Source organism: Carassius auratus, unplaced genomic scaffold (assembly GCF_003368295.1).
Source record: "Carassius auratus strain Wakin unplaced genomic scaffold, ASM336829v1 scaf_tig00003633, whole genome shotgun sequence".
NCBI lineage: Eukaryota > Metazoa > Chordata > Actinopteri > Cypriniformes > Cyprinidae > Carassius > Carassius auratus.
Window position 1 is genome coordinate 995,881 of NW_020523535.1, and position 11,445 is coordinate 1,007,325.

An 11,445-nucleotide genomic window follows, 5' to 3' on the forward strand; every position below is an offset into this window, starting at 1 on the left:
TCAGTATTCATAAAACATTTTTTTGTCTATTTAATGCTTTACTCTTTCTAACACAATAATGATTAAAATAGATGTGCTTCGAATTTTACTAATTTGACAGTCCTAGAAAAATTATATTGATAAACAGAAGAATGTAATTTTAAATAATTACATTATCGTTCTGCTACTTTTTGCCAAACTATTATCATGCTGCTTAAAAATCTAGTTTCTTTCTGAATTTTAAGTAGTTACTACTCGTATGCACATTAAAAAAAAAAATTAATAGCTGTGTACACACTTTCTTTTTTATAGCTCAACTATACACGACCAGGCCTTCCCAACTTTAGCCCAGAAACTGTGAACAGCTGGAAGAATGAGGTGAAGGAAAAAGGATTTATCTGCTGCCCCAATTGTGTAAGAATTCGTCTTGTTTTTCTGACTGAACACTGACTTTAACAGCTTCTAGTGCTCAAAGACAGATTCTGACCTTACAGTTTTTTTACTGCTTTGGTTTTATTTTCACAAGCAAGGTGTATATTTTCAAAACTCTTAGCACAAAAATTCATACTGATCCACACTTGTAGCATCACTAGTCATTCTTTCAAAACCTCATCTCATGCTTTCATCACAATTACACAAATTTCATCCACAAAATCATTGTTTTAAAACATAAGATAATCATAATATATACTGAGAACAATCAATCACTGAAACACAGCATTGTTATCTTCCTTCAATTTAGTACTTTTAATGATCAGTTCATTCAAGAGCAAACACGACAAGATACACCTTTCAAATCAACTTCATTACTGAAATAATTTAGATTTGCTGGAGAAACTGAAACGCTCTTGAAAATTATTCTCTTTATTTCATAACAGACCTGTGAGGCTATCTACTCAAGTGTATCTGGACTTAAAGCACACTTGGCAAGCTGTAACAAGGTACAGTATAACAAGTCCCCTGTGTGCTTTGCTGTAGTTGTTAATTAATTATAAATAATGTAAACAACTGTATGAGCTGTATACAGTGTACGTTTGATCTTAGATATTGCTGATACTGTATCAGCTTCACTGTCGTTATTGTTCTCCACACAGGGAGGGGGCGACGTAGGGAAGTACACTTGTTTGCTCTGTAAGAAGGAGTTTAACTCTGAGAGCGGCGTGAAGTACCATATCAGCAAGACACACTCTCAGGTAAAACAAACACTCACAAAACCTGTATTCTGAATGCTTAACAAAATAAGCGGAACATTTGCCCTTCATATAGGCCTGTCGCAATAATCAATATATCAACTTGTCGCGCAATGTGTGTTCTTGACCTCAATAATTTTTGGTCATACAATATACTGCCCATTTTATTTATAATTATATTTTCACTTATATATTTTTCACAAATACATAAATATTTAATAATATATAATTAAAAGGGGAGTGAACACTGTAACCAACAGGGCACTCAGTATTCTGGGAAGTTTGTATGTATTGGGAATCATATTTTTCAAATAAAGCAATGGTAACACTCATATTACATACAGCACACAGTGAAAACGACATGAATATGACAGTGGGCAAATGCATAAAATGCAGCATAATTTGAAATCACAAGTTTAAAATTGAAAACATTTACACGGACTGACCATCACACAGAGAATACACGATCATGCAGGATACACACTTCACAAGATCATACAGCTGGATTCGACTAAGTTTGCTAGGTTTGTGAAATTAAATGTTCATTAGCCATCCAAAGATTTATTTAAATGAGATAAATGCATCTTTGCTTAATGCTGATGGCAAACAAGAAAGTATTATAATGTTTGCCATTCCATTACTAATAATATAAAAGCAATCGTTATAATTATTTTTGTATAAATTAATTCCTTTGTTGAACCGATTATTAGACAGACGTCTATCCATATTAGACAGAACTGTTAACGAAGACAGTAAACAAGACAGAGCTGTACACTCTCAGCGACATCAAAATAAAAGTCCCGCCTTGAAAACATGCCAAGCAGAAAAACTTATTTGCCGATGCCGATATTTAATGAAATAACTAATATCGACCGATATATATTAGCGATATATTGGTCAACCACTAATCAAGAAATGCTGACTGTTAAAGGAATAGTCCACCCATAAGGAAAATTATTACCCTGTTTTCTTCTGTTGAACACAATAGTTCAATACACACTTCTGTTCACAACAAGTTCAATATGAATGAACAAGACAAGTTTGAACAAAAAGCAAAACAAAAAACACTATAATGTAAAATTTTATTATCTTCAGAATCCTCTTAATTTGTTTGAATAATATTTTCATTAGTTCATAAGTGTACATATGTTTACAGTTTACATTACATTTTAGCTTAGTTTTTATTTTATAGACACTGTTTTGATTTTTATATATTGTAGTTTTAGTTCCCTTTCAGTCGGTCACTCTCGACGCCACGTCGGTGACCGACGAATATAGATAGACCAATCTATCTTCGATAGACCAATCTACTTCGAGTGTAAACTAATCAAGCCAATGCACATTGTCATGCAATTATTGCATCCAGCTGCCGCTGATCACTGAGTATAAGAGGGCAGCAGGTGCAATGCATACCAGCTTTTTGCTTCGGAGCCGAGCGTTAGTATCGCTCTGCTCAACTGTGTCTGCTGTGAACTACGAGTTCAGCACACTCTCGGAAGCTTTGTGTGTTGGCTAGACGACGATTCGGCTGCGCTACCGCCCTCTGGGACGGTGACAAAGCCTGAGTCAGATCCCAAAGTGGCAGCTATGCTTTCACCGGGCCGCCGAGAGGGTAGGGCTCGAGTGGATTCCCCCACCGCATCCCGAACCCTCCCGGCTGGATGATTGGTTTCTCGGGCTGGCGCGCGCTGGTTGTCAGTGCCCCACCCCAGTACCTTTCTTCCTGGAAGTGCATGATTAGCTCACCAAGTCGTGGACGGCACCTTTTACTGCCAGAAACCGGCCGGTGGGCTCCTCCTCCCTCACCACCCTTGATGGCAGTGCAGCGAAGGGGTATTCGGGAATCCCATCAGTAGAGCGGGCGGTAGCGATGCAATTGTGTCCTAAGTCCGCCTCCTCCTGGCGTGGAGACCCGGTGCTTCCTTCAGTGCTAAGGCCATATCTGGCTGTGTCTGGCAGACATGAGGGACTCCGACAAGGTCCGGTTCCTCAATGCCCCTGTGTCCCAGACCGGCCTATTCGGCGACGCAGTCGAGAACTTTGCCCAGCAAGTCTCGGCTGCCCAGAAGCAGACTGAGGCAATCCGACACATCCTGCCCCGGCGGGCAGCTGCTGCCTCCACCCACCCGCCGGCCGCAGTGCCCCAGCCTGCTCGTCGCCGAGGGCAGCCCCCTGAATCCGCCCCCGCTCACGCATCGCATCTGCAACAGCCTCCAAGTGGTGCCGTGGAGCTGGGCGCAGGCAGGCTGCCCCTCCCGTCCTGGCCCCCGTCAAACCTGGCGGTGAGCAGAAGAGCAAGAGGCCCCGGGATGGGTGACCCAGAGAAAGGTAGCTGCTTTCTGGGGGATGGTGTAGGCACCTCTCCGTCCCATGGAGGCAGCTCTTGTTCCTCTCAGAGAGCAGAATGTTCGCATTCTCAACTACTTAGACGATTGGCTGATACTAGCACAGTCTCAAGATCAGTTGTGCGAGCACAGGGATGTGGTGCTCCGGGCACCTGAGCCTGTTGGGCCTTCAGGTCAGCTGGGAAAAGAGCAAACTCTCGCCGTGGCAGAGGATCTCTTTTCTCGGTATGGAGTTGGATTCGGTCAAACAGACAGCATGCCTCACAGAGGAACGTGCGCGGTCGGTGCTAGCCTGCTTGAATACGTTCAAGAGCAGTACAGCAGTCCCACTGAAACTCTTTCAGAGGCTCCTGGGGCATATGGCGGCCACAGCGGCACTTACACCGCTCGGCCTATTACATATGAGACCGCTCCAGCACTGGCTTTATGGCCGAGTCCCGAGGTGGGCGTGGAAGCGCGGCATTCACCGGGTCCAAGTTACACCGGCCTGTCGCCAAACCCTCACTCCGTGGTCAGATCTTGCATTTCTCTTGGCAGGGGTGCCCCTAGAGCAGATATCCAGGCATGCTGTGGTTTACACGGATGCCTCCACCACCGGCTGGGGGGCCACGTACAACGGGCATGCAGTCTCAGGGGTTTGGACAGGCCCGCAGCTGCAGTGGCACATCAATTGCCTAGAGTTGTTAGCAACGCACCTTGCCTTGAACCGTCTCAAAGGTCTCTTACAAGGCAAGCATGTGCTGGTCCGAGTGGACAACACTGTGACTGTTGCGTACATCAACCGACAGGGTGGTCTGTGCTCTCGTCGCAACTCACCCGCCACCTCCTCCTTTGGAGTCAGAAGGTTCTGTGGTCACTTCGTGCCATTCACATTCCAGGCCTGCTCAGTCATACAGCCGACGAGCTGTCTCAAGCAATGCTCCCGGGAGAATGGTGACTACATCCCCTGACGGTCCAGCTGATTTGGAGGCGGTTCAGAGCCGCTCAGGTAGACCTGTTTGCTGCTCCAGAGACCTCTCACTGCCAGGTTTTCTACTCCCTGACCGAGGGAACTTTCTGCACGGACGCACTGACACACAGCTGGCCGCGTGACCTTCGCAAGTATTTCTCCATATACACCTAAACGGATGCTATATGTGTATTTGCCTCCGAGACCTCCTTCGGGAAGGATGGGGCTTCCACAGCGTCCCGGCTCCAAGCGGACCGGGTACGTTTTCCCAGTGTTATTCAATCTCACCCAGTGAGGTAGTGCTTTGACAATGGTGAGTGGAACTACTTGTTCTGAGCCCCGGCCTACACCTAATAGGGGCGCAGGCGGCTCGCACAGGGCACTGGAAGGGGTGTCTCCGTTCCCTCCTTCAGGGAACAAGGGTTACCATATGTAACCGAGACGTTATTATAGGCTTGTAATCTGATTTTCACAACATTTTCAGAATTTATTTTCTGAATTTATAATGATCTAAAATAACCAAGACATTTGAAATTAACTTTTATATTTTTGAATAGATATTAAATATATTAAATATTTTGCACAAAAAAAAAAATCATTTGAATACTTAGGTTAACCCACTTATAAATCTGCATGTGCAGGTTTGATTTATTGTTTTAACAAAGGTCACAACATCTCTGCCAGCATATAGAAATTATTTTATTACAGCTATATTGACAATATAAATCCTGCACTCTACACAAGTTTGTATCATCACAAAAACCTTGCTTACTTGAATTTTTGTTTTGAGGGGTTTCTAGATGAATAATTTCCTTCTAAAATGTTCTAAGGCTGAAAATTCATGCAAATTCACTAATAGTCCTTGTTATCGGTTCCTCTTTGAACTTGATGTGGCCTTATGTGCACAGAACTGGTTTCGGGCATCTACCAACGAGGTGACTAACAACAAGAAAAAAGAGCCAGAGAGCAATGGCTTACAGAAGGACATGAAAAACAAAGTGCCTGGGAAGAGGAGGGGACGAAAGCCCAAAGAGCACCACCTGGTGACAACCCCCTTTCCAGCAGAGACTCAGAGCTTCAGCCCAGCTCCAGCTCCGTTTCCACCACGGACTGTAAGCCCCGCCCCAGAAAGCCAAACCCCCACGCCTAACCCCATTACCAACACCACAACCACACCCCCTGCCCCAGTGGACAGTGGGAATCCAGCCCAAGCCAGAGACACACAGCCCCCTAGAAAGAAAAGAAGCAAAACTAAGAAAGCGTCAGTCACAGAGTAACATGGCTTTTACTTTGTCAACACCAGAAGGGATGCTTTCCGAAGTTCTCCGGATAAAACTTTAGTCAATTCGGTCATGGAAATGATGAACAGCACAGAAGAACAAGCTCAGAAACATGAACGGCAGAACAAGGGGATGAAAAACAGCAGAAAACAATGATTTGCTCTTGTATTGATTTCACACTGATCTTTGTGTTTTTTAAGCTGAGTATATACATGATGTGGGTTCTTGTGTATACTGATATATATATATATATATTACTCCTGTTGTTTTTCATTCCATTTTTATAGTTAATTTTAATGAGTTGTTCACTCTAAAGGGGTCAATAATATTTAAGCTCCCAGTTGCTATATAGTGTGTATGTATGTATGTATGTATATGTATATGTATATATATATATATATATATATATATATAAACACACACACACACACGCACACACATAGGACTTTATGGAGGCTTTTTTTAGAGCAGAATTATTTTGGGGTAGTATCAATATGTCGAGTGATTTCATGATGTGTTTGAATGATTTTTTTTTTCTTAAAGAATATTGAACTCATTCAATTAGCATGTGAGCTAATTTACTGCTAACATTTTATCAAGGTTATACTCTGCTGTGTACATATAATATCTATATCCATGTATCAATATATTCAAAGCAATTCACTTTCGTCCATCAGTTCCAAACAAGGTGCATCAAAAAATGTTGGTCATCGTTTAGGTGTTTGGGATTGTTTTGTCAGTGGCAGCTGAACAGAGGGATGGATTTAGATTGACGGCTGTTGTAACAGTGTGCTACTGTGCAATAGTTTGCTTTTGTGTTTTTTTTTGTGGTTTCTGTCTCTTGCTCAGAATCGTCAGAGGTCTTAGCCCGTAGCCTTGCGTAATTCCCTATCCTACATCCCAATGGGCTGTTAGCAGTAGTTTGTAGTTTGCTGCAGTTCACCCGGAGTTCTTTGTTAAAACCTTTAACTGCTTTGAAATTTGGTTGTGCAATGTGCTTTCATTTTGTCTGGTTGTTTTTTATTGGAATAAGAGCTTGTAGTGCTTAACGTAGAAGGAGTATACAGTGCAGACGATTAGATAAATTCAAATCAATGATAATAAATGACTACAAGTGTGTTGGCAGGAAAAATCTAATCCTTCAAAGCATAGTAATGCCCTTTGACTTATGTGATGTCATCAGGCCTTGCTTAAACTTAAGGGGTCATTCACAAAAAAAAGTTTTTGTGTTAAAAAATGCAAGACAAGAGGCAGAGGAATGAAAAACAAGTTTTAGAGATTTTTTTCTTTTTTTTTTAGTTGAACTTTTAATTACTATGTCGTTCAAGAAGCATGACACACATGTCCATCTAGAGCATGTTTACATAGAAACCAGTGCAAACGCAAAAATGTGTCCTGTTTGAAGACTCAAACTGAAAAAAAAAGGAAATTAGGGTGAATCTCACAAAAATCTGAATAATTTCACATCAAAATAATAGCAAATAAAAAATATTTTTTTCTAAACGTAAATAAAGCCCTTTTAGGATTACAAATTTTTATGTGCTGTGAAACACCATTTTTATGACAGTTAATCACGTTTTTCTTCCCAGTTCTATGGGTGCCTGTTTCTGCCACAGAATAAAAAATAAAAAAATGTTTTATGTCGCAATTCTGACTTTTTTCTCACAATTGTGAAAAGTCAGAATTATGAGATATAAACTCACAAAAAGAAAAATGTTTATATCTTGCAAATTCTGACCTAATTTTTTTCCAGAATAGCAAGTTAATGTCTTGCATTTCTGTGTTTTTATATCTTGCGATTCTTTTCCCCAAGAACTGTGAGACTATGAGATATAAACTCTGAAGTAAGATAAAAAGGTCAGAATTTTGAGATAGAGAGTCTCAATCACTTTTCCCCAAAACAAATTCCATGGTGGAAACAGGATTTTTGTTTTGTAAAAATAAATAAATAATAATAATATTTAATATTATTTGAAATGTTTAGTTTTTGTACATTATGGTAGTATTTTTGTGTACTGCTTAAATAAATAATGAAAATTATATATATATATATATATATATATATATATATATATATATATATATATATATATATAAATATATATAAATATATATATATATATATATATAATTTTCATTATTTATTTAAGCAGTACACAAAGATGTATTGCGGTAATGATTTTTTTTTTCTTTTTTTTCGCTTTTGGTGAAAAGAAATTGGTAGGCAAATGTGCTTTATAGTCAGGAAGATAATGTTACACTGCGATTTTAACGATGTTTATTATTACTTTTGTTTATGCAAAAATATTATTATTATTATTATTTGTATTTTTTTTTTTTATTTTAGGGTGAAATTTGTCCATGTTTTTGCGAGATTCACCCATTTAGTCTACTTTTGATAGGGGTACAAGCAATGTGTGTGGAATGCACTTAAAGACCTCAGTTACTGTATGCAATAGTGAGAGTGTTTTGGGTGCACAAGCACGTGGTGTGAAGCATTGAAGAGCACAATCAGAATGGTCACTGCAGGCTTTATGCTAACGTTTCTGAATGAGAGTGCATCTGTCCAAAAACAAACGTGACGTCTGAATGGTCCTGCACATAATGATTCCCATGCTTCTGATTAAAGCCTGTTTGAGAAAAACGTTGGTATTGCACTTTAACCCCTCCTCCCCCTCCCTCCTTATCTTGCACTTTGCAGGCACTGTTAGGCTTCCATTCTCCAACCTTAAATGAGTGGCTCTGTGTTGTGAGATCTAAGATCAGTTTCCTTTACATACTGTAAATCCACCACACGAGAGAAGATGATCACAGACGGGCCACCTCGAACGCCTGCCATGTGATCACTGTGATACGTGCAAGGGAATTAAGAAAGCAAATCTATGTCAAATAGGAAATGGAAATTATGTTTCAAGCCATAACAGTCCCCTTAAAGGTGACTTATGGAACCAGTGTGTCTGTTTATTCTTCCTCAGTTTGTATAAAAGATTGAAAAAAATAAATTAGTTATGTATTCCAAAACCCTAATAATTCTAACTGAGGTACTTGAAATCATGAATAATTGCCATAAGATTATTAGCAAGGTTTAAAAAAAAGGATAAATTATAAAAATATATATATTTATCTAATGAAAAAAAAAGAATAAATTCAAAGTTGCATACGTTTATTTTATACTAATACTGATGTGATTTTAATCTCATAGTTGCTTAAGAAATCTAGGGTCGCTATGTCGTGGGTTTAGACTAAAGGTGCTAGTAGCTTATCTATCTTATAGAATGTTGCGCATAAAATTGTGAAGCAGTTTGTCTACCTTGCCATCGAGTCCCACGTTTCTGACATGAAATACTGTAGCAGATATTATTTAAAGCATCAAGCATTAAATGGCAAATAAAAATCTTCTGTGGCTTCGGTCACACTGAAACCCCCACCCCATTGCACTGTACTTAGTCTGATAAAACATTAATGGTGAATCTCACAAAAACCTTTAAGAACATGTATCTTATTTCATCCCAAAATCTGGCAAAAAATGTGAATTGTCATTGAAAGAAATATTTAAAAGTACAAATTATCAATGCAAAAACAAAAATGAATAATTAACCATTTTTGAACATGAAATTTTATACTAAATGTTACTGAATTGCTAAATGTCTAGATGCATAAGCATCATTTTCTTTAAGCAAAATGTAGTGTGCGTGTCACTTAAAGAAATTGATGTGTTGCAGTGAAATAATGCATTAATTTATAATTAAATAATTAATTATTATTTACTTTTAATAATGAATATATTAATTGAATATATCATGTTTCAATGTATTGAATTTCTCTAAAAGTCTAATTTTCTTTAAGAAAAATATTTTGTTTTATAATACAACCCTTACATGTTCTCCACATTTCTTACATCATATTTCATCCTCACCCCCTCACGGAAATATATAGTATAGTAAATTAAAATCAAAATTTACTTCATTACACTTTTTTACGCCGTCATTTGATTTTGTAGTAAAATGCAACATTAACATGTTCTTCAAAGGTTTGTGAGACTCACCCTTCAAAGGCACATATTCTTCTCGGGTCACAAGCAATCTGCTGTGAGTTTGTCCCAGTAGAATGTATCTTTCTCAATGGAAGTTTAGTTGTCACACTGTGTTGATTTGCCATCTCATGACACGAAAGGTGGCGTGTAGTTTACGCTAGGAATATAGTGCGTGGCTTCAATTACCCGTCTTCCTAGATTATGTGGTGTACACATGCAGACGTTGTACGATCATGACACTGCAACAGATTTATTTCAAAATTACAGCAATAGCTTGCAGTCAAACGCACTACTGCAACGGTTTCCAAAGCTTGGTGCGAACTGTATTCGCGTACTTTTGCTTCTTTGCTTCTTTCTTTGTGATATAGTTGCTTTAAACTATTTGAATATGATCGTGCGCTTTTCTATACAGGTCAAAGTACATGTTGAAAATGTCATTTTGTCCAAAAAGCTATACGCAGTGTGTGCGTGTTGGTGTGTGTGAGTGTATGCGAGCATGGATTTGTGTAGGTGTGTATTTCTGTATTTAGTGCACTTGTAATCCCATGAAATAGGCTTGAATATGGAGTGTTGCTAGAGATTTTGGTGAATTTGATTGTGTGCTGTGGAATTTTGTACTTAAGGGGGTCTGTAGAAAGTGGAACCGCCTACCAGTTTTTAAAAATCATTCTTTTCATTACTTCAGCTTTTGTGTGAAATTAGGATTTCTGATGTTACAATTTGACCCATCAGAATTCTGACGGAGAACATCCTCAAAGAAGTTTACAAATAGAAGTCCTTGTGTTTGATTTGAATTGAATCTCAGCAGGCCCTGGTCTGAGGTACAACAGGATGATCCAAAAACATAGATTTTATTCAGATGCTCTAGAAACGGTTAAATCTATGAATACTTATATAATTATGTCAGTAGTGGACAAAATGATTTTTTATTCCTTTAAAGTTTTTACATAGGTTGGCAAGAGTTCTGAATCTAAACTATTATTCTGTCTCTTTTTACCCTGGTGTATTAACTGTGCATTAATACCCCTCAAATAATTAATAAAATGTTGACAAAGATTTGACTGACTGACTTGTTTTCTTGTGTTTGTATGTATTAAATGTCAAATATCACCTCAAAATCAGTAGAGGACAAATATAAATATTTTAGAATCTAATTCATAAAATTAAATAAACATTAATAATATATAATATTAATGTTTATTTAATTTAAAAGTATTAATTTCTTTCAAATTATACTGGCCCAAACTTTTGAACAGTATTTATGAAATAGCCTATATATCAATTCATATATATATATATAAATAAATAAAAAAGTAGGCCTATATAAATACAATACATACCTTATTGCTGAGTTGTTGTTTTTTTAAGATTTGTAACTTAATGTGTATAAACTATATTGTTGTTGTTTTTTTAATAATGCGTTTTTATATACTATATAACGGTAGTTTGTCTAAAATAATTTAAAAATCATATCAAAATGCATATACATAACGTATTAATTGTTATATACATATATAGGAATAGTAAGTGTAGGCTACAAGATTTTTTCTCATTGGGATATTATTTTTAGTAAATTAGCTCAAGTTTAATTCAGAACAGAAAACTCTACCATGAGGTATCCCTAAACCTGTACATACAATATTCTTAACACTTTACATTCTGGGATTTG

At 38.0% G+C, this 11,445-nt stretch overlaps 1 protein-coding gene across 1 annotated transcript in view; it reads left to right on the forward strand.

Moving 5' to 3' along the window:
• The window catches only part of LOC113070286 (zinc finger protein 512B-like), a 58,389-nt gene extending 52,265 nt beyond the window's left edge, over nt 1-6,124 (forward strand). The window contains exons 14-17 of the mRNA XM_026243526.1: nt 292-393; nt 858-920; nt 1,074-1,172; nt 5,372-6,124. Coding sequence (XP_026099311.1) covers nt 292-393; nt 858-920; nt 1,074-1,172; nt 5,372-5,740 — 633 coding nt within the window. The 3' untranslated portion in view covers nt 5,741-6,124. The remainder of the gene's footprint in view (nt 1-291; nt 394-857; nt 921-1,073; nt 1,173-5,371) is intronic.
• The last annotated feature ends 5,321 nt before the right edge of the window (nt 6,125-11,445 follow it).